General features: G+C 45.0%; 3 protein-coding genes across 3 annotated transcripts in view; 1 reads left to right on the forward strand and 2 right to left on the reverse strand.

The window, feature by feature from the left end:
• Positions 1-88: 88 nt before the first annotated feature.
• On the forward strand, positions 89-15,417 carry ARHGEF39 (Rho guanine nucleotide exchange factor 39). Its single transcript, XM_038123980.1, has 11 exons — positions 89-103; positions 1,251-1,336; positions 2,628-2,812; positions 3,726-3,820; positions 4,209-4,329; positions 5,306-5,424; positions 7,127-7,197; positions 8,940-9,068; positions 12,650-12,879; positions 13,749-13,837; positions 14,009-15,417. Exons 3-11 carry the CDS (start codon positions 2,666-2,668, stop codon positions 14,022-14,024), a joined length of 1,017 nt encoding a protein of 338 aa, XP_037979908.1. The 5' UTR covers positions 89-103; positions 1,251-1,336; positions 2,628-2,665; the 3' UTR covers positions 14,025-15,417.
• Positions 15,418-15,565: 148 nt separating this feature from the next.
• On the reverse strand, positions 15,566-16,515 carry MRPL17 (mitochondrial ribosomal protein L17). The gene is made up of 3 exons (XM_038123982.1): positions 16,271-16,515; positions 16,085-16,153; positions 15,566-16,014 (listed from the first exon to the last, which is right to left on the reverse strand). Exons 1-3 carry the CDS (start codon positions 16,442-16,444, stop codon positions 15,751-15,753), a joined length of 507 nt encoding a protein of 168 aa, XP_037979910.1. The 5' UTR covers positions 16,445-16,515; the 3' UTR covers positions 15,566-15,750.
• Positions 16,516-16,651: 136 nt separating this feature from the next.
• The window catches only part of CCBE1 (collagen and calcium binding EGF domains 1), a 97,664-nt gene continuing 90,741 nt past the window's right edge, over positions 16,652-23,574 (reverse strand). The window contains exon 11 of the mRNA XM_038123979.1: positions 16,652-22,410. Within this exon, the coding sequence (XP_037979907.1) occupies positions 22,177-22,410 (234 nt within the window). The 3' untranslated portion in view covers positions 16,652-22,176. The remainder of the gene's footprint in view (positions 22,411-23,574) is intronic.

The raw sequence follows: 23,574 nt of genomic DNA on the forward strand, positions 1-23,574 counted from the left end.
CGGCTCGGCCCCGCCGCGCCCCGACCCCGCCCCGGGACCGCCCCGGGACCGCCCGCCGGGGCGGGGCCGCCGTTTGAACGCGGGGCGGCGGCGGGACCGGCAGGTAACGGGCGGCGGGGGCGGCGTGGGGCCGGGACCATAACCATAACCATAGCCAGAACCAGAACCATAATCGGGACCGCCACCGTCCGATTGTGTCGTGTCCCGTCCCGTCCCGTCCCGATCTCGACCCGAGGAAAGGTCCTGGGCGGGATGAATCCCTGAGTAGCCCAGCCTGACTTTGGTGGTAGCCCCGCTTTGGGCACAAGGCTCAACGGCATGACCCATAAAAATCCCTTCGGCTAAATTAGTCCCTGATTCCACGAAGTACTTCCTGAATCCATGTCGCAGTCAGAGAAAAAACATTTGGTTAAAGTTTAGTACATGTTTTTTTAGTGTGCTCATGTGGTTTGGTTTTTAATTTCTTTTTTTTTTTACTGGAAACATTTATTTATTTAAAACATATTTCATTTGATTTAGCAAAAAGGACCAAAAAACCAAATCCAACAAAACAGAACTCTGATAATGAGTAAAATGCTTCAGTTTTGGTCAAGAATAGATTTCTGTTCAATCCCGCAAGACTTTTAATGGATCTTATCTGCTGAAAAAAATATAGTCCCCTTGGTTTTGACTGATCCAAAATACACTTTTAGTACCCTGCAGCATAGGCTAATTGAAGGAAGCTTGGTGCATGTTTTACTTCCAGTATTAACTCCTGCAGTGTTTACTCCTTTAGTCGTCAGGGTGGCTGAGGACTGGCTGTGATCTCCAGAGTTTATCCCTTTTCCTTCCCCTTTCTCTGACCTCACAGTGTGGGATGTGTGGCCATGTGTCCCTTGGAGCTGACTCATCGTGTGTTTACACTCCTGAGACACCAAGAGAGGCTGTCAATAAGAACAGGGCATTTTTTGAGGGTACTCAAAAAATTTAGAAAGGGTGAAGGGGATTCTGCTAATGGAGTACTACAAGGTAGTTAACAGTAATAGAGGATGTTCAGTGGTTTTTGAATGTGAGCTGGGGAGAAGCAAGCTGGAGCAGTTCTGCCACTTGTGGGTGAAGTATTTTCCAGTGTACCCACAGGCTGCAGACAGCTCTCACCCTGCAGACCTCACACAGAATATATTGTGCAATAATGGGAGAAATCCTTTGTGTGAGCAGTAGATGGTCAAACCTGGTATAACTTGTTTGTTTTAATTATTATGTGTTAAAAGAAATTGGTCTGCAAAATGCAAGCCTTGACTGCAGTCTGCCTGGGCTAGAGGTGCTCTGCGAATGGCAGCGCTTTAGTCCATTACTGGTGAGTACTTTGCTACTGCACCTGAATAGAATCATGGAATGGTTTGGGTTGGAAAAAAGGACCTTAAAGATCATCTCCTCCCAACAGCCCTGCAAAGCCCAAGAACACCTTCCACAGACAGGGTGGTTCAGGGCCCCATCCAGCCTGGCCTTGAACACTTCTGGACTAATTTTAAGCCTATGGTGGTGTTCCCCACAGTGCTGCCTCTCCATCCATGCCAGGTCTGCCCTGTTTGACCAAGATGTGTTCTTGGCTAGGCTTGTGGTTGTGCTGTAAGTGAATACGAGGGCAAACTCTGGAGAAGCTGCTGCTCCTCTAAAACACTGCGCATGTCCCTCAGCTCTCTGGACTTTTGGCAACTCATGAAATGAGTCCTGGTACTCATTTGATGCAAAACTTTTGTTTCAGACATTGATTTATGCAGCTGAAATGTCTCTGGAAGATGGTGTTTGGCAAATCTCCTTCTCTGTGATGACACATCTTTCTGTATTAGTATATCTTGTCCATGTGGGAAACAGAACTTTTCAGAGGCAACTCAGATTCCAGCAAAACTACAGACTTGATGTTGGGGCAAGTGTGCAACTGCCTGCGCTGCCTTTTCATCAAAAGAACAATATCTAACTCGTGTTCTGCTAAAACACGCCTCTTTCTCTGGGTGTGGTAAACTATGGTTTTCTGTGCAACAAAATCATGATACTGTAGCAGAAGAGCAGAACGAATCATGATCCTGGTGTGATTCACAGCAGTTGCTAGGCCTCTCTCACCTCCAGGAGCACAAAGTACAGTTAGAAAATGACAAAGCAAACCACTTGCTTCTTAGTAACCTCCATGGGAAAACAAGCAAGAGTGCTCTCTTCTCTTTCCCTGTGGTATGGGGGAAGTCCTGTTACAGTCCCTGCGAGACAAATCTTATGGTTATTTTCTACTCTTCTCCACAGTACCTCTTCCACCCACAAACTTTCTAGAGTTTAACAAGAATTTCAAGTAAAGAATTGGGAGGGCAAGGCACAGGAAGAAGTGGTTTGCACATGGGATTGTCACTGAGATTTGCTTGCAGATGAATCATCTGTACTGCTATTGCTTTGACAGCCTGGTCTCTCTAGTGGTGTTCCTCTGTTTGATGCAGGGCCCCTGCGCCCTCAGGAGGGAATGCAGAAGGAAACTGTTAATAATGGCTGCTGGCGACTGACTGCCCTTATTTCCTAGGAAAGTGTTGAGTTTTTAGCTCAGAATCCTGCCCTGCAACATAGGTTATTCTTTTGTTGTGTGCCCATCTTGCTTGGCTCTCCAGGATCCTTTACCTCCCTGTGTATCAACCCTGACTCTGCCATGAGCGCCTCACCCCTGCCATTTGTGGCTGGAGCAAACACTGTGGAAGACCAGCGGGCTCGCTGGGAGAGAAAGCGCAACAGGACAGCCAAGGAACTGCTGGAAACAGAACACAAATACCTTGAGCAGCTGGATTTGGTGCTCACAGTAAGTATTTCTGCCCCTTCTGATATGTGGGTGCCTCCAGACAGCACATACTTATTAATGTTGCCATGGGGAAGGGTCAAGAGCAAGACTGTGGTACATCCCTAATGCCTGGGACACCTGCTGTGGCTGAAAAGGTTTTTTGTTGTTTTTCTTTTACCTCCTCTGTAATATTCAATAGCTCATGGATTTGGCTTTTTGGCCTTGGTCTGTACACAGATGAAGTCTTTTAAGTTTTGATTGAATAGGGTGCTTGCCCTAAGTGCCTGAGATGTATGAACTGCAGGGACACAGACAAGAAAAAATTAATGAACAAGATGGTGAAAAACAGATGCTTTGGAGGATGCTGAAACAGACTCTTTTCAGTGGTGTAGTACTGTTCCATGTGTTTGCAGTTATGGTCAGAGCTACAAGTAAGGTTTACATCTGATGGTGCATGTCTTACATAGACAGTCACAATATTTGATATCTTTCCAAGCCAAAGAGTGTTCAGGCTGCAACTTTGGGCTTCTGCTGTGTGCCACAAGTGGCCTTTGAGTGACCTCAGAGGTCAATAACCTTTGCAGCCTCCCAGTACTTGAAGGGGGCTTATAAAAACGAGGGAGAGTGATTTTTTACACAGGTACATTGAGATAGGGCAAGAAAGAATGGTTTCAAACTGGAAGACAGTAGGTTTAGATTAGATATTTGGGAGAATTTATTTACTGTGAGGGTGGTGAGGCACTGGGACAGATGGCCCAGAGAAGCTGTGGATGCCACATCCCTGGAAGTGATCTGCCAGTTTGGATGGGGCTTGGAAGATGTCTCTGACCAGGCTGGAACTAGATGGTCTTAAAGATCTTTTCCAATCCAAACCATTGAGTCGTTCTATGATGATTTGTGAATGCTACCTGTTTATTTTTTTTTCCCTGCTTAGTACTTTGTGACAATTTTAAAGGCCAAAGGGACGCTGAAGCCTGCTGTGTTGGAAACTATATTTGGACCCCTGGAGTCCTTATATTCAGCCAGCCAGTAAGTGGACATAGGATGGAATTCCTGTAATTATGTTGGGAGGACTCTATTTTGATGAGAAAGTAAGATTTGGGGAAATAAGGCCAACACCTTGTAAAACAGTCATTCACTTCTAGCACTGCTAGCCTTGGTGGCACTTGGAGGTGTCCCCAGCAAACTCCTGATCTCTGTCACATATCTGGGTACCCAGTTACTGGACAGTGGATTAAGCTCAGTAAGCCTGTTCCTGTGGCTTATTCTCTGGCCTCCAAGCACAAATTTGGTATAGAAACTGGATATGAGGTGGAGAATTGTAAAGGCAGGTGAGCAAAGGAAGGAATTAGAGGGGGCTGTGAAAATGCCATCAGTAACGTATCCCTCTCAAGTGATCTCTGCTCCTTGTGCACAGTGTTCTGTCACTTCACCTGGAGAAAGGGAATTTGGGACCAGGACTGGAAAATTTTTGTCAGAGTCTGGATCTTTATGGCCACTATGCTGAGAATTTGGAGCATGCAAATAAAACCTTGAAGGTAAATATGTACTTTAGTCTTCATGGTTTCTCTTTTTCCATTCTGTGAAACTGCCACATCCTTCCATTTGTCTTCTGTTTCTGGAGAGATCAGTGTTCTTACTTTTTCTGGCTTGATGCAATTCTGGCTTTCTTCCACAATAAAATGGGGAAAACTTCTCTACTTAGAGCTTCAAATTTCTGATGCTTTTTCAGGTGTTTGTGTATGTATGTGCATATGGTGAGCACTGCTTTCTGAAACAGTGTTCCATATTTACTCCCACTCCTTCCTAACTGGCAAGTCTAGAGAGTTTCCAGGCTTTCACTATGATACAGTGATCTCTTTCTAGGAATTGTCAGGTCTCCTAGTCTTTCCCACTACCACCAACTGTATCCTAGTAGTGGGATTTCCTCTTCCTTCACATTTTCTTTTCTATGTTGAAGACCATTTTTTCCTTCCCACTTATGTCTTAAAATACAACCTGTTTTCAAGAAATTTCTGCAGAATATATATTTATTCTGAAGTCCTGACAGCTGTATCTGGAATTTAAACCACTCAACTCCTAGTTTTGTCCGTGCTTGTTCCCAGATGCAGAATGTACTGGGATGTTTCCCTCTTTGCATGCATGTACTTATGCTTTTGATTTTCCAAGAGAAAAAGCCATTTTGGATATTTGTCTTAAGGTGATGGGAATGCAGGTGGGCATTGCTTTTCTTAAAAGTCACAGCAAAAAGCCACAAGTGCACTCCTTGTTTTCCTAACTGGGTCAACCTTCTCTTTTTCTTTAATTTCATGTATGGAGATATCACTTCCATTACCCACTGAAATGAACAGTCAGGAGAAAGGGAATGGCTTGCCCATAGCCACAAAAAAAAGTTGATGCCTGTGGGACTGGAGTCCTAAACTCTAAGTTGAAGTGTCCCAGCTTCTGGTACAGATTAGGGCACATAGTTCTTTCTGTAGTCTCAAAGCTAAATCCCTTTTTTGCTGCACACAGGAGCAAGTGAGGAAAAATAAGTCATTCCGGCGGTTTAAGAAACTTCAGGAGACTCGACCTCAGTTTCAAGGGAGGGAGCTAGAGGATCTGCTTCCTTTGCCCCTGCAGAGGCTGCACCAGTAAGTAAGCAATTGTGAGTCTTCAAGGGATCAGCATAAGAAGGGGAAAAGGATTGTATCACTATCTTTGTTGCTATGAAAAGGAAAGTTTCCTATAGTGTCTCAAAATCAGAGCACAGAGACAGCAATGAAACAGACATAAGGATGTGCCTGTAAAGTGGAATCAGTGTACATGGATGGGAGATGATGCAGGAAGGCAGTTGTGTTTAGCCCTGGCTCTTTCCTCTAGCTCTTGGGTAGAATTGGACACTTTCTGCTGTCTCAGTAAGCTACTGGAGTTTGGCTTTGAATGAAAGCAAGCTCACTGAAATGCTGCAGAAGTGGTGGTCTCTGCCAGCGACGTTTTGCTCCATTTTTTGCAGATTGCTGACCTGGAGCATTGTGACTATTGGAGATGGCTCTTTTTGGAGAAAAATGAGATTAATGAAGGAGAGCTTCTCTTTCCTGTCTGGTTATCAGGGCTGTATGCTTTCCTTAGATTTGATGCCTATCACTTTTGTCTGAGCCTGGACAGATCCACTCAGGATCGCTGCATCTCCTTCTTGAGGCACCAAGCCTTGAAGTCTTCAAGAAATGTTTAGACAACATCATTGGACACATGTAATTTTCAGGGTTGTCTTAATAATGCAGAGGCATGAATTGGACTTGATGGTCCTTGTGGATGCCTTCCAGCTCAGGATATTCTATGATCATCTCCCCTATGAAGAGGCAAACTGATTGCCTGAGGAGAGTGCTGTATGCACTGGTGGGCAGCCCTTTCCTGGGGAGGGTGTGTGGGTAGTAATGGTGGTTTTCTGGGAACCCAGCTTCTGCTGCTATAGATCCAATAACTGTTTTTCAACCATGATGTTATCTCCCCTAAAGCAAATGTGAGAGATTGAGCACCTCTTTTCTTTGAAAATAACTTGGAAAGATCATACCACAGTCTTTCATGTAACTTTATATAATGTTTTTAATCAGCTTGGCAGAAGTATACATTAAACTGATTGGTGGCTTTTTACTGTAATTCTTTGGATAATTGTTTTAAATTTGCAAAACAGCAGTATATTTGTTGCTGTCCAACTATTTGGAAAAATGTGAGCTTTTTGATAGAAAGTCTAATTTTTTTCATTAATCAGTTCTATCATGTTCACATTTCTTTAAAACTCTATTAACATATGCACTAGGTCATATGAGTTCTACCAGTCTGTGAATCTGTTAAGTTCCTTCTGTTTGACTTTACTGAGAGAAAGCACTTGCAGAGATCTTATCCTCTCCAGTAAAGACTGGAAAGGAAAAAAGACAAAGATGGGTCCTAGTTCTTATAGAAATGCCTTTATTTTCTTGTGTGGGTAGGAAACATGGTATGAATACCACCATTCATATACTATTAAAATAGATAGTTCAAAGAGAAATTTGTTGCTTATTGAAGGCAATAACAAGACATGTGAATTCTGAGACAGCCTCATGATGAGTCTGTCTTTGTGAGTCTGCTTCTACTGGATCCCCAGGAAAAGCCAAAGGTTTGCAGATATATGAAATACCTGGGTTATTTTAGCTGAGACATTTGATGATAAAATGAATGAATGAAGTGTGACCAAAACTGCCTGGTTAGGCTTACTCTGTCTCCTGGCTGAGTGTTGTTCACTGTGCTGTTACTAACAGGAGGTGCTGCTGCTGTTCCTGGTATCTTGTTGTGATAAACCTGCTCTCTCCACCTCAGGTACAAGCATTTCTTCAGAGACCTGCTGGAGAACACCAGCCCAGACAGTGCTGAGTACCAGAAACTTGCAAGTAAATGCTGGCACTTTGATCAACGATACACTCCTTGCTAAGAATATCTTGACTCCCACCTACTGCCTGCTTCCAAAGGAAAAAAAAATCTTCCTCTCTCTCTGGGTTTCTCATGGATTATTATTTTCCTTCTCCATCTTGATCAAGATGTCCCTGAGAACATGTTAGGAATAAAAATACAGAGTAACTGTCTGTGAAAACGGCCTAATATTTAGGTTGGAGAAATGGCAGCTGTTTTTTTAAACTCTGCTGCTTGTGAGGCACTGGAACAGGTAGCTCAAGAAATTTGTTGATATTCCATTCCTGGAAGAGTTCAAGGCCAGGCTGGATATAGTCCTGAGCAATGTGATGTATTTGAAGGTGTCCCTGCCCATGGCAGGCAGGTTAGAACAAGATGATACTTAAGGTCCCTTCCAACCCAAACCATTATCTATGATTCACGTGCCTCAGTTTTCTAGTATAATTTGTGACCTTCATGCTATATCCAGTCACTTGAGGTGTCCCCCCCAGGGCTTAGTGTCAGGGTCAGTCCTGTTTAATGTCTTTATTCATGATCTGGATGAGGGAATCGAGAGCACCCTCAGCCAGTTTGCAGATGGCACCAAGCTGGGTGTGAGTGCTGATCTGCTGGAGGGCAGGGGGGCTCTGCAGAGGGATCTGCACAGGCTGGATCCATGGGCCAGGGCCAATTCTGTGAGGTTCAACAAGGCCAAGTGCTGGGTCCTGCCCTTGGGGCACAACAGCCCCCTGCAGCTCCAGGCTGGGACAGCGAGGCTGCAAAGCTGCCCAGTGGGAAAGGCCCCGGGGGTGCTGGTCAGCAGTGGCTGAACGTGAGCTGGAGTGTGCCCAGGTGACAAGAAGGCCAAGGACATCCTGAATGTGTCAGCAATGGTGTGGCCAGCAGGAGCAGGGCAGTGACTGCCCCTCTGTGCTGGGCACTGATGAGGCCACACCTCAAATGCCATGTCCACTTTTGAGCCCTTCACTGCTGGAGAGACACTGAGGTGCTGGAGTGAGTCCAGAGAAGGGCAGTGGAGCTGGGGAAGGGTCTGGAGCATGAGTCCTGTGAAATGTGGCTGAGGGAGATGGGGGTGTTTGGTCTGGAGAAAAGGGGTGAGCTGATCACTCCCTACAAGTACCTGAAAGGAGGTTGTGGCCAGCTGGGGATTGGCCTCTTCTCCCAAGCAGCAACAGGATGAGAGGAAATGGCCTCAAGCTACGCTAGGGGAATTTCAGAATGGACACTGGGAGGTATTTCCTCATGGAAAGGGTCGTTAAGCACTGGAATGGACTGCCCAGGGAAATGGTAGAGTCATCATCCCTGAAAATGTTCAAGAAATGACACTCAATGCCATGCTCTACTTGCCCAGTTGGTATTCAATCCTAGGTTAACTCAGTGATCTCAGTAGACTTTTCCAATCTAAATGATTCTGTGGTTTTTACAAGCAGTTAACACCACTTGTAGGGCATTTTCCTGTTTTTGCTTCCAAATCCAGAAAATTACTCCTCTCTCTGATGTTTCACTGGCAAATATTTTCTAGAACTGCAGAATTGTTAGTTGGAAAGAGGCCTCTGGAGGTGATCTAGTCCAATCTTTCACAGAAATTCCTGAATAAAGCTGCTGTTGATACTTGGTTTAAAACTTTTCTTCTTAATTTCATGCTGTCTTTTCTTAGCAAGATGTATAAGGTGAAATATGCATTCATTTGTGATAACTTCAAAGTATGCTGCTATAATTTCAGAGACTGTGAAATCTGTTTGTGAGGTATCTCACTGGGTCCAAGACATCTTTGATAAGAGAGAGAACTCCTTGCAGCTACTTCGGGTTCAGAAATTGCTCAAAGGACAAAAGACTCAGGTTTTGACTCCAGGTGGGTCTTACTGACAACTGTTTTTCTTCTGCCATGCTGAGATATGTGTACATATGTTCTCCTTCATCTCTGACTCAATTCACATTAACCAGTTTTCCCCTTCTGCCCAAATTCCACAGATAGGTGGTAAAGGAGCATGACTACTAATTCAAACACTTTTTTTTTTTTTTTAAATTAAGAATTTTGGAGTAAGGATAAGGCACAGTTTAATTGCCTGACATTCAGCTAGGAGAAGCTGATGACATGTGGTTAGAAAGTTAGGAACCTAAGAAGATCAGGAGTGTGAGTCCTGGGTGGGAATGAAAGAGAGACACTAAATTCTTTTGGCAGAGTGTAAGCAGTGGCATTATCCCTACTCCACTGCAGGAACCGCAGGTTCCTGAGTGTCAAGGGCACAAGAACTGTGTTGTTGTTTACATTAAGCTTAATTAATTGCATTCTGCGCTCACCCTTCATATGAAGAATTTTCTTTTATCTTCATGGTTAAACTGAGTCAGAAATCACTGTGTTTGTGTTGATTGTTGAGATAGATAAAGCCACGATCACTGGCATGTAAGAACATTTAAATGGATAGGTCTCTTATGTGACTGGGTGCTCTCCATGCCCAGACCACACTCTGAGCTATGTAGGAAATATTGTGAGAAATGTGCCCAGTCTGAGCAATTATGAAATGGTCATTTGGGGCTTCACCTGTAGCCTCACGCAACTCTGCTATTGCAGAGGTTATCCAGGCACAGTGCTGCAGCTGGAGAGGAGTGTTAAAGTCACTGTGTGTGAAGGTCTCTAATGCAAAAACCTCCAGGTACTTGTGAATGTGGTTGTAATTAACACGTGTGGATTTCTGGATGAAAAAATCTTTCCCCACTAGGATGGGGAAAAACTCAGAAGGATAAAACTGACAAAGCTCATGGGCTGAGATAAAGACAGTTTAACAAGTAAGGCATAAGCTGTTCATGCAAACAAAGCCATGCAAGGAATCCATCCACCACCTGCCATGGGCAGGCAGGTGTTCAGCTATTCCAAGGGAAGGGCTCTGACCAGGGCTCTACCACACATTGTGGTTACCTGGAAGGACAAGAGCCATCGCTTTAAAACTCCTCCCTTTCCTTCTTCTTTTCCCAGCATAACAGGCTGAACATAATGCCATATGATATAGAATGTCCCTTTGGGATTTCAGATCAGCTGTCCCAGCTGTGACTCTTCCCACGTTCATGCTCTCTCTCAACCTCCTCACCTGTGGCTTGAGGAGCAGAAAAGACCTTGATACTGAGCAGTGCCTACACAGCAATAAACAAAAGATCCCTGCGGTGGCAATGGTGTTTTCAGTGCATATCCAAACCAGCCACTATGGGAAAAATAACTCTATCCCAGCCAAACCAGCATAGGTAGAACAAAGGTTATTCATCAGAGGCTGTTCTCAAAGATGCTCAGTCAATGGGCAAATTAATTTACAGTTCTCTTTCCTGTCCTCAGAATATTTTGGTGCTGCCAGGTGAAAGGAAGCTAACACAGATATGCTTCTGTTTATTCTGAGCAGAAGCATGTGTGGGGGTGCCTGGGCACACTTGGGGTAGTGTGTAAGTAAAAAAGTCAATCAGTTATTCTGATTAATGTTAGAGCTAATAAGATAACACCATGAAAACAAACAAACACCCCAAAACAGTATAACTAGATCAGAGATGGCCATTGTTTCAAAGTGTTTGGTCCACCGATTATTTTGGTCTCTGAAAATTCTGAGACGTAGTAGGATGAGTGTTGAGGGTCAGTAAAGGCATTTCCATTATCTAGGACAGAGAATTCCTGTAGTCATGTTTTCCATTGGCTGGAGTTACACAGTTATCATCAGATATGAGAAGCACAAATGTAAGAGGCAGCTGGGGCTTGCTAGTTTTGGGCCAGCTTTCCAGAAACAAAATAGCTTTTGCAGGACGGTTAAGATTGTGTCCTATTGCCAGGAAGGAACAGGAGAGAAAACAAAATGCTGTAGGTTCAGAACAAAGTGTGTGTGGGGGGGGAGTGTTGGAAATGGGTATCTCACATTTTCCAATGTCTCTGAGATGTCCTGCTCCCTGTGAGGAGACCCTGCTTTTCCTGCTGCCTTCCACATTCAGGACAAATACTGTATCAGCCAGAACTGCCTCCTTAACTGATCATATTGTTCTGTTATCCAGAGCTTCCCCTGGTATATCTTCTTGCCCTTATTTTACAACAATTTCCTAGAACTTGTACACCTGGGAATCCTGGACAGGGATCTATATTCCAAGACTTCCAGTACAGTCTAGGTCAGATTGTATGCCTGTGAGTCTGATCACAGCATAGCCTGAGGGAAACAGCTCCCAGCCCAGCCCCATGCTCCTGACACCTTCCTCCCATTTGTTTTTAAAACCTGGATTGATTCCTGCACCTCACCTTTCTCTTCCTCAGTTTATTATTCAGGTAAGAGGAGTGATTGCAGCGGAATAAGCTAAGGAATTCACTCGCTTCTTTGTTTGGTGACTGTAGCATTCTAATAAGATACAATCCACAATGAAAACAACACTGTATTTTTATTCTAAAAGGTATTTATAGCTCATGCAGAAGCTAAGGCATGAAAGAGTGGCTGAAATTCCCTGGCAGATGTTTCCTAAACAAGATTAGGTGGCAATACCTTGTTATGGATTTACAGTTTTATAAATAATTTTACTGGCAGGTGTCCTCATAATTCCTCTGAGTTGATGGCTATCTTCCACAATAATCTTAGTAAGAAGTCCTGCTTTATTCTATTTATTTCGTTATTATTTTTTAAAATTGCTGCTTACAGCTAGGCTTATCATATTGTTCTGATTATTCTCCTCCTGCTATATTCTGCTCTTGTTTTATCACAATTAATTTCACAGGTGGATGACACTGGGCTCTGTTTTGCAAGAGAGGCTGATAAGGTTTTGCAAGAGAGGCTGATTCAGACCTTCCTCATTTTCTATCTCCTTTCATGCCTTCTCTTTAGAACAGTAATCTGCCATAGGTATTCTCTTGGCTACTGTAGGTCTGTATATAGTTAGATGACCTGTGAAATGTGGTTTTGTTTTTTTTTGGGGGAGGTTTTTTGAGCTTATTTATTTAATTAGCACACAAAACAAGAAAAAATTATAAGTTTTCAAACCTGAAGCTAGTTTCTGTTACACCACTAATGACAAACAACTGGGCAACACGATTTGAGATAGTTCATGTTGTGTTTCCTGAAGGCTTATGTTAATTTAAAGGTATGCATACCGTACTCAAACAGCGTTTTTGTTCCAATCACTTTAAACAGTCTCGCATATGATAATATACTCTTAGTTAAAATAGCAAATTTATAACAACTGCTCCTCATATACTAAACGTTTTTGGCTGGTTTCTGCTTCTGCACGGGTGCTATCGGCGCTGGTGGGCCGGATCCAGCCGACATCCAGTGCCTTCTAGTGGCTGGAATTGATGTCGAACACGGCAACCTACAAGGGTGGCTCACCCTGTATTCCTCTCTGTGTCATTACATCCTTTACTTTTTATTCCTGCCTGCCCTCCCTCGGATCTCACAGCTGTCTCTGTTTCCCCGGCATGCCCAGGGCGCTGGTATATCCGGGAAGGCTGGCTTTTGGTGGTGCCTGCAAAGGGAGAAGAACTGAAGCGCAGGATGTTCTTCCTGTTCTCCGATATCCTCATTGCAGCCAAGCCCTGCCACCCACTGCACCTGCTGAACTCCAACAAGCTGTCCTGCCAGGCTGTCTACCCGCTCCACCAGTGCTCAGTGGATAAAGTGTTCGGCCACACGTGGAGCCAGGGAGGGCTCCTCAGTGTAAGTCTTCCCACCTGTGCCAGGCAGAAGTGCCAGTGGAGTCAGCCCTGTAAGCAGATTTTCCAGCTCTCTCAGCAGCAGAGGGACAGAGATGATGACAGTGGTGACAAAATGCAGCGAGCAAGTCTGAGTTAGGACAACCCTTCCCTTCTTGAGTGATGCAGGTGCTTTTCCTTTAATGGTGTGGGGCCTCCTGCACACTCTAGGGTTGCAGGCTGCTGGTTGCTTCACTTAACTCGGGTGAGGAGGCTCCACTAGGACTCTGACATGCCCTCATCAGAGCCACAGGTCTGGGGGGCAGCCCCACACTCGTGTGACAATGAATTGCACTGATTACAGACTGAACACATAGAAAAACAGAGAATGAAAAAGATGTGGATGTTATTACAACAGATGTTGTGCATCTAACTCCCTGAGGGCTGCAGATTCCTTGACAGGGACCAGAGTCTTCTGTAGGGGTTTCAAGGTCAGCTCTTCCAAGGTTGTACCTGGAGCTGTGTTAGCTCTTTGTGTGAGCTATGACAAAGAACTCTTTGAGCAAGCTGTGACCTGTAGAGGACGGTAGTGGAAGGACCCCTAGGGACATGGAATATGGTAGAAAACTGGATGAGCTTCTAAGAATTCTAATTGCTCACCTTCAAACAGGTCAGAATGGGCTGTCAACTTTGACTGGAAACAACAGACAAGACTGGCACTTGTTCTGTACTGTACAGTCTCTGGCTTCACTCAATATTAAGACTAAATTTTTCTGTGTGGGAAGAAAAAGGGTAAAAATCAGCATGCAGGGACTGAATTCAGCGGCGATGATTTTCCTTCTACTGCAGCTGCTGCCTTGGCAAGGAATGCTACAAATTCTGCTTGTCTTTCAGCTTTCCTTTCCACACAAGACACTGCTGTTGATGTCCAGCAACCAACAAGAGATCAATGACTGGTACCGGAGTCTCACAGCTGCAGTCAGGTAGGCATCCAGGTTCCAGAGGTGGAAGAGGACAGGACATAGAAGTGACCACTGGACCTGTGGTTATAAGGGCAATGGAAGCAGCCTGATCCTAGCAGCCAGGACACAAGGGAATAATGAGGACAGATTTCCCATATTAACTGTGAATTTCCCCTTTGTTTTCCTCTACAGGCAGCTGAAAGCCTAACCCATCCGAGTAGACTGGCAGGACAACCACTTTCATGGCAGAAGCCTCCACAATCTTATAAAATGTTCAGGGACATACAGCAGCACTGAATTGAGAAGGACTATGCACTGTGTTTGTGAGATGATGAATGCTCTGTTAGCTGCCCTAATGTTCATACAGATACTGCAAAAAAAGCATTTGTGCATGAAAAACCCCATGTTTCAAGGATTTCCCCCAATTTAGCTTAGAAGCTTCTAGCTTTTTTGCACTTTAGTAAACTCAAGATAACTTAAGGTCAAGCAATGGGAGTGTGACTTGTTTTCTCTCATTAAATGCTTTTTTAAAGGAATTTTTGTACTTTGTTAAAGCCTCAGGATAGACTTTTAATAACGTGGAAGCTGTGTAGCAGTTTGGTTCAGAAAACATCTATTTGAATACAATCAACTGCAAAGAGAACAATTTCAAGGTTATTAGAAACACAAAGATTAAAGTCTGTCTGGCTGACCTTGAAGCAGTTAAACTGTTTTTTCTTCTTCCTGAAGCAGTACCACCCATCTTTAATTTCTCACTGGTGTTTATTTAAACAGAACCGTACTTTGTGAGATAAGTGTCTCAAAGAGAGAATATATAATGGGGATTTGTCTTTCCATGCAATTAGCTTGCTACACAGGGCCATTTGTTTAAATCTCCTAAGTTTGTGAAACTTGGGAGGAAGAAATGCAACAAAGTTTAGGAAGCCACACTGATTCCACTGTGTTCTGCCAAGAAAGGTTGGGCCAGGTGTTCTTGAAGTCCTTTCCAACTGGGTATTCTATCCTGTGACTTTATGTTTGGGTTGGTTTTGTTTTGTTTTGTTTTGTTTTTCACTTCAGAGTTACAGTTAGGACTTTCAAGTACTAGCTGTGCCTGAAATTAAAGACAAAGCTAACAAATTAATATTCTTATTGCTCAATAGTTGTATCACTCTGAAAAAGTTCTGCTACTCCCCCTTTTTTGTTCAATAGAGCAATGGAGATGTCTTGCAGTCCTGCCTCTGAAGCTGGGGTGTCTGTCAAGCTCTTGCTAGATTGCTGACTCATGCCTATGTTACCACCTTACAAGACAATTTCTTTTGTTGTCTTATAGTACTTAGCTCAGTGTTACCATCCTATTTGCATTCAGTGTTTTTTAAACAGCAGAAGTATCTTATTTCTCACCAAACTTCCCGCCCTCAAACGCTGAACACTGGCTCCTAGAACACACTGTTAGCAAATCCATTTTTCTGGAATAAGCTATTAACTTATAAGCACAGGAATTATGCTGAGTCAGGGGAGGTTTATGTAGGACCTAAGAACTTCTTCACAGAAAGGGAGAACAGACACAAATGAGCTGCCCAAGATGTGGTGGAGTCACATGGAGTCATGGTCCCAGTCCCACCCAGAGATGTTATAATTAAGACTGGCTATATCACTTAGTGCGATAGTCTGGTTGACACAGTGATGTTTGGTCACAGGCTGAATTTGATAACTTCAGAGGTCTTTTCTGCCCTGATTCTCCGAGTTCAACACAAATACAAGCAAACCGACTTTCTGAACAAAGTTTATTTACACAGAAAATATAAATCATCAGGGCTCCTAGCTTGGTTTCCTTCTCCTGCTGAGTCTCCCTTCAAACCACTGGAAGCAGCCAATAAACTCAGCAGCCCTCGCCATGGCAACTTCCATCACCCTCCCGCCACACCTTCCCCTCTCTCGGGTACGGGGGGGCTCTAGACGGGGGTGCCCCGGGGCGCGGCCGCCCGCTGCGCGTCCTGCCGGTAGCCCTTGAGCAGCTGGTTCAGCAGCGTCTTGTCGGAGTCGCGGCGCGGCCGGACGAGCGGCGGCAGCGGGTTCCCCTTCAGCTCGATCACCGCCATCTTGGCGCGGTCCAGCCCGTCCCGGTTGGGGATCTGCAGCAGGCGCGTGTAGCTGCCGGGGTGCGGCTGGAAGCGGGGCGCCAGCACCTTGAACAGCTTGTGGATGAGGTCCTTCTCCTGCGGGGCGGCACGCTCAGCCCCGGCTCCGCGGCGGGCCGGCACGGATGCGGGGCTGGGGGGTACTTACGGTCAGCCAGAAATCCGCCATGCGCATGGCGCGCTCGTCCTTGTCCCCCCGCTTGGCGTAGTCGATGAGCTGCGGGGAGGAAGGAGGCGGCGAGTCAGGGAAGAGGCGGCGAGTGAGGAAGGAGGCGGTGGGTCAGGGTGCCTCGGCCGCCCGCCGCCCCCGGCCCGGCCCGGCGCCGCCGCTCACCCGCTCGGCGTAGCCGCGCATCTCGTCGGCCCGCGCCCAGGGCGTCTCGATGCGCTCATGGCGCACCAGCGCTGTCACCAGGTTCCGCAGCAGGTCCAGGCGAGACCGCGGGCCGAGCCCGAGCCGCCGGTACACACGGCCATGCGAGATGGCGGCCGCCACCGACAGCCGCATCCCGCCGATCGACCGCCCGGCCGCCGCCGCCGCCTCCCGGCAGCGCCCGGGCGCCGCGCAGCGCGCCGGGAGCTGTAGTCACAGCACAGTCCCGCCGGCCCGGAACGGGTCAGGGTGGAGAAGCGCCACGGCGGGACACCTGGTCCAGCCTCCCTGCGCGAACAGGGTCGTCCTGGAGCACACGGCACAGGAAGGCGTTCATGCAGTTCTTGAGTATCTTGGATAAGGGTGACTCCGCAGCCTCTCCGGGAAATCTGTTCCCAGGGTTCGGTCACCCGAACGAGTAAAGTTCTTCCTCCTGCTCCAGTAGAACTTCCTGTGAACCAGTTTCGGCGCGTTGTCTCGTGTCTGCTGCTCGGCACCACCGAGCAGAGCCTGGTCCATCCCCTGACCCCTCCCTGCAGACTCTGGCAGACATGGAGGAGATTCCCTGTCAGTCTCCTCTGGAGGCTGAACATGCCCAGCTCGCGCAGCCTTTTCTTATAAGAGACCCTTAATTCCTTTTGCCACCCTCCCCTGGACCCGCTCCAGGAGCTCCACGTCTCTGTCGCGCTCAGGAGCCCGGAACTGGACGCAGCGCTCCACGCTGAGTAGAGGGACACGGTCACCTGCCTCGCCCTGCTGGCACTGCTCCTCCTCACGGAGTTCAGCCCGCAGCCGCGTTCCGGGACGTCCTCCCGGGACAGGGAGCCGGGGCGGACCCGGCGGAGCGGGGAGATGGAGCAGACCCTTGCGGAGGCGAAGGAGCCGCGCCGCGGTGATCCAGGGTCCGGGCGGTCCTCTGTTAGTTCTTTTTAAAACTATCGGATGTAAGCTAATTAAACAAGCAGACTTTAACATGTCTGACTTTAGTAAACTGCTGTGTAACTGGTTAAAAGGAAAAGGACTGCATCCTGTCATACGACTACCATCTGGCTTTCCTCAAATGCACACATCAAGTAACTGAGATCCTGCTTTCCACGAATTCTTGACAGTTCTGTTCTGTTCTCCTCATACAGTCACGGAACAATGCTACTCGCAGGATCCTCAGTACAACCGGGAACTCCTTTGTCTACCTGTTCATTCCTAGATTTCCTAACCATAGATTTTTTTTCTTTAATACTTTGCTTCCACTATCTACTTTTTAAAACTGAAGACAGTTGTTACTATGACTAATCCAACTTTTTATCTTTTTTTTTTTCTTTCACTTTTCCCCCCTCATGTTTCACTGTGATTTATAGATATGTTTCATTTTACTTTGTTTACACATTTACCCGAATATCGGGGATCCCGGATCCTGGCGGTGGAGTGGGATCCTGCCAGGGATGACAGCCCGTCTGGCGCGGTGCCAGCCCTGTGTCTGCCCTTGAGGCACCGCGCAGGCAGCGTGGGCTCTGCAGGGACGAAGGGGCAAGGTGGGCTCCTGGCTGACCCCAGCTGTCGGACACAGCCTGCGGGATGCTCCTGGGGCTGAGGGGAGGGGCTCGGCTGGATGCGTGCGAGGGGCAGGCAAGGCCTGATGGAGCCTGTGTGTTGTTCCTCCTTTCCCCATTGCCGGTGGCGGGATGCCAGAGAGCTCCGGACCCCCGCACCGCCTCCCCGGGCTGTGCAGAAGCTGCGCACACCCGCAGCCTGGGGTGGGGCTGCTGGATCCAGCCTCGTGTAGCCCTGGTGTGGCCCAGGAGCCACCATCCATGCCCAGAGCAGAGGCGCCTGTGTGCTTTATTCCCGCAAAGACTGAAACCCACCCCAGCTTGTAAGAGCTCGTGTCCCAGAGTCAAAGAACTATGACAGTATTGTTCAGCTCCAAGAGAATGCTAGAAGGCAGCGTAAGGAAATTTCCTGCCATCTTCCAGCCAACATCACTGTCTTTCAGAGAAAGGGCAATGTGTAATAAAAAGCAGCTACCAACAGTGTAAGAAAAAATATCTTTGTTATTATGAATACATCATAAAATCACAGTCATCTTATACACATTTTAGTATTTTATATATAAATAAAGTGAACAGTATAGTTACTGGAATGTGTAAAAGGAACAAACATATGGATTTTTTAAAGTGTGAAATCAACAGATAATTGGACCCCACCCCCACTTTTTGTTGCTGCTCTGGGACTTGGTATATTAACTCTGAAATACTTCTAGGCAGAAGGCTATGCAAGCTGTGATGCTAGCAGTAACTCCAGGCACCACCCTAATTCCATTTACAATCAGTTTTCCTCTCCTTTTCTTATTTAGCCTGATGATATAGGAATTCTTGTGTGTCAGAACTACAGCTTTGCAAGAAAGACTAAACCTTAATGTACTTGGCACAGTATTGAAAGAAAAGATTTTTCAAGATTCATGATTTTGTTAAAACCCATTAACAATCAGAATTTTCTTATCACTACACACTCTTGCAAGTGTTCCCGTTAAATATATTTCTAATATTAATAAAATAACAAATTCTTTATTTTCTTCTGCTTATAATTTGATGTCTTAACATCAAAACAATATTTCTTTCTAATAAAATTATACATACCATTTATATGAAACAAAGTTGTCGTGTGCATAAGCCTGGTAATGAGACTAGCCATGAGTGTAGAAGTTTCTACTGTCTTGTTTTGGATTCTTGGGAGAGTTTGTTATTTTTGGAGCCACAGAGTAATAAATAATTTGCAAGGTAATGACTTCTCTGGCTACCAGTAACAAAACTTAAGATTGGAAATGATTCCTCTGCTCTGGCTTTATGAAACATTTGGTATGCTGAAGAAAATGACACTTTTGTGAATGTTTATGTGTTTACCCCAAAATCTGAATGAAATGTTGCTGATACAATGTTTTATGAGTTACCACGTAGGTAATCAGAAATGAGAAAGTTCCATGCAAAGATCTCAGCTGGATGTGGACTGAAGGCTGACCCTTCCCAGCTGTGCTCAGAGGGACTCTCCCTGCTCCAGGAATTCCTGTGTCATGTCAGGTGCTCTTTGCCATAGTGTTCCCTCCTTGCTGCTGGGACTCAAACAGTCTTGAGGCAGGAAATCTGGCAGAGGAGAGTTGTGACAAGGGCAAACCCAAGGAACACATTCTGTCACCTTTCTTTTTTTAAGTACTGTGAAAGCCAATGATGCCAGCCCCAGAAAGGGAAGTAACTGAGGTTTCCATTCGGAAAGGCATGTAAGCATGTGCTATGTTTATATTCATGAATCTGTAGGACAACTTGCTGTACTCACAGCAAAATATGTATTTTATCTGCTTTTCTGGTCCAGTCTCAGAATAGCTGTTCCCCGGGCACTTTTACACAGCAGGGCAGTTGCCACCTCTCCCTGAAATTTGCTGGTAAAACTTTGGGAACTTCTCATTTGGTATGTGCCTCTATTCTGAAAAGCAGAACTTAGAACTAAAATAAGTGCCTTTTTTAGAATACATTACCTTGTGGGCAGCGAGCATTAGTATTTAGTTTGTATGTAGGAAGTGACTCATCTAACAGAAGTTAGATCATTCAGTATCTGATTGTTAAAAACCTGCAACTACTAATTCTCTAGTGGGAACCAGCCTGATGCAGCAGGGTGCAGTGGTAAACATATGCAAGGATTCCATAATTTGCAAGATTTAAAAATACAACATTTGACATTAACAAACTTCATTAAAATTGCATATTCATAAATGATGTAAATGATACTCAGTTGCCTGCTCGAAATTAAGAAAATAAGACACAAATGCCTCAGTTCATGCTATCTTTGAGGTTTTTTACAGCCTGCTGCATATAAGACCATCCCTCTTTTGGACACAGGTACCTTCCTCAAGTCTCCCTTATTATGTGATTCACAAGATTGCTTGAATCTGCAGCTGCTGGCAGAGCTCCTTCCAGACAGAGGAGAAGCCCAAGGACCACAGGGTAGCATTACTATAATTTTTTTTTCAGCTATCCCCATGACTTAGGCATTGCTTTGTAAATATTGATACAGATATAACATGAAAAGAAATGCAGAACACTCATGTTCTTAAAAGCTAATGCCCTGGCTTGTGGCTTAGTGGCAGTGAGACGTTGGGAAATGGCTACAGGAATGAACACATCCTCTGGAGACAATATACAGAAGTTATGGAAAAGTCTAGACAGCCAGCTATTTATGCAGCGTGACCTGTACTGATGCTGTCAGGATTACATCAACTGTCTTTTGGCCCAGAGAACATGGAATGGAATCCAAACCTTTACGTATTATCTGAAAAGGCCCTTCTTATATTTTTACCTGTATTTATTCTACTAGAACATGCAAGCCTTGAAAAACATGGCAAAACAACAACTTTCTCTTTGCATTTGTGACATGGACGCTACCAAACACTAAACATACTGTAGAAGTAGCAGCTACACAGACACAACATTGAAATTTTGTGCTTAATATACTCCTTTATATTCTAAGCATGGCAAAGTCCTCAGCAGCTGTAGTAATCCAAAAGAAATGGCAACATACATCATCCGTGAGGTATGGTATAACTTGTGCATCCAATTTTCCAGTGTAAATAAAGGGCACTCCCTTTTATCCCCATTCACAAATATAGGATCCCATGTGCAGTACCTCACCTTAGCCATCCTCGTACCAGTTGAAATGTTTTGTCATGTGCACTCCTGCACCTACTCACACTCCTCATACCCCGAGCCAAACACACTGCCACTCTGTGTTCCAGTTTGGTGAAAGCCATTTAGGTTGGTCCCATGTAGCAGAGGAACAAAACAGGTGGAAGCTCTTTGCAAACACGAGGCCTTTCTCTGGTCTTGATTTCACTCAGACTTCTGAATTTCAACAAGGAAGACATGCACCTGGAGGTGGTCAGAACCTGACTCTTCCTGCAAGGCTGGGATATATTTCGTTCTTGCCAATAAGCCTGCTTGATTCACTTTTGATTTGGTTTCCTGCTTTAAACATCCCCTTTATCTTGATTATCTTTGTGTAATGTATCCAACATGAATCTGTTGAGAAAGCTAACCGGCCTTCACACTGAACAGTGGGACAATGGTAAAGAAAAAGTAGTGTTTGTGTGTGTCCTAAAGTAGTTTAGGACACACACATGTTTGACTGTCTTTGAACAATACTCTAGCAACACAAAGCCAAATAATTTACTGATCAAGCAGCAGGACCCTTGTTTAACCCTTCAATGTGGTTTTTTTCACCTTTTCCTGCCTTGATGAGGCATAATAGAAGGCAGGTCTCACTTACAGGTGGCCTCTGCTGTGAAACAGGGGTCCACTTCTCACACTCTCCTAAGCCTAAACTGTGTGGAGTAGCTGGAGACTTAAGTTTAGTGGTATAATTTATTTGCCTTAATAAAGTAACTGTGGACCAAGGTGTTCATTATCAACATAATTCAAGGATGATGTTCAGCTAACCTTTGTCCCTGGCAAAATTTGTGTACTGGGTCATTTGGACATAGAATGCAAAGCAGGCAGATGGAATGCTGTGGTCTGTGTTATTAGCTAGAGCATGCCTTAATCATATTATATGCTAAGAAGATTTTTTTTGATAGTCTAGGTACAATGCACAGTGCAGGCTTGGCGGTATGGAATTTCTGCAAGGAGGCTACCATGAACCAGGAAAGCTACAGTACAGGCAGCATGGTTCAGGAAAAGCAGAAAGAAAAATGGGAAATATAATATATATATATATGTATATGTATACACACACACACACACACACATATATATATATATATTACATTGTCAGTGCATTTTTTTTATATTGAAGAATTCTAAATAGGCTTTGTTTTTCAGCAGGAATAGCTAAGGGTGGTCTGCCTTCTGTATCCTGGTGTTTCTGGATGTCGCCCGTGGTTTGTAGTCTTCTCCGGATCCAAAGTCTACTGTGTCGTGATAGTTTGTGAATTCCTGAGGTAATGGAAACTCTTCTGTTGATGAATGAGTCCTGTGTCCAAACACTCTCTCTTGCAGCTCAGCGATGTCGTTTCTGATGTCTGCCATCATCAGCAATAGGAAATCAAATGAACCCGGTGGGCCCTGCAGTCACAAGGCACTGCCATTAGTTTTCAAACTGGCTGATAGAATTACTCCTGCAGGGGTTGTTCAGTAAAATTCTGCTTCGTATCAATTGCCAAAATCTATTGGTCTGTTTTTTAACCACCTTTAATCAGGAAAACATTTTTGAAAGAATCAGGTGCTTTTGCAGACAGAGCTTACATTTACAAGATGCTCAGCCCTTTTGTCACTTAACAATTCCTTTGCTTCATAAGAATATCTTCAGACCTCATGGAATAGAGGAGATTAATCTTGGTTTCTTGTCTTCCTGCTTATTAAACTGACATAAATTGCATTCTTAGAATGATTAATCAATAAATTCTTTTAAGACTGCTATTATTTGTCAAGTGTCTTTAAATATGGTAACCTCAGTGCTGTCCATCACTTACTAGATATGTTGGTAATTACAATGCAGAGAGTATCTGATTTTAGAAAATCATTATTTCTTTTTAGCTGACTTCACACAGTAAAATAAACTGTTAATACTGAGCACACTCGACCGGTCACACTCTAAAAAATCAACTCCACCAATGAGAAAATACTATAAATAAATGAATAGAATCATAGAGGGATTTGGGTTGGAAGGGACCTTAAAGACCATGTAGTCCCAGCACTTCTGCCATGGGCAGGGACACTTTTCAATAGACCAGATTGCTCAGAGCCCCATCCTGCTTGCCCTTAAGCACTTGAAGGGATGGGGCATACACAGCTTCTCTTGGCAACCTGTGCCAGTGTCTCACCACCCTCACAGAAGATATCCTAATATCCTAATATCTAATATCTAATTTAAGTCTGCCTTCTTTCAGTTTGAAGCCATTCCTTTGTCCTGTCACTACATGCCCTTGTGAATAGTCCCTCTCCATCTCCCTCGTGAATTCCCTTCAGGTGAGTGCCATTAGGTCACCCTGAAGCCTTCTCTTTTCCAGGCTGAAAAATCCCAACTCTCTCAGCCTTTCCTCATGGAGAGGTGCTCCAGCCCTCTGATCAACTTGGTGGCCTCCTCTGGACTTGCTCGAACAGGTCCATGTCCTTCCAGACATTTTTTAAACAAGTTCACCTGAAAACAGATCGCCAATATTCATTCCTTTTTCTGGAACTCAAAACCTCTAGTTTCCCAAATCTGAGAGAGGTGAGGGGCAGGATTTT

The sequence above is a fragment of the Motacilla alba genome, chromosome Z (assembly GCF_015832195.1).
Source record: "Motacilla alba alba isolate MOTALB_02 chromosome Z, Motacilla_alba_V1.0_pri, whole genome shotgun sequence".
NCBI lineage: Eukaryota > Metazoa > Chordata > Aves > Passeriformes > Motacillidae > Motacilla > Motacilla alba.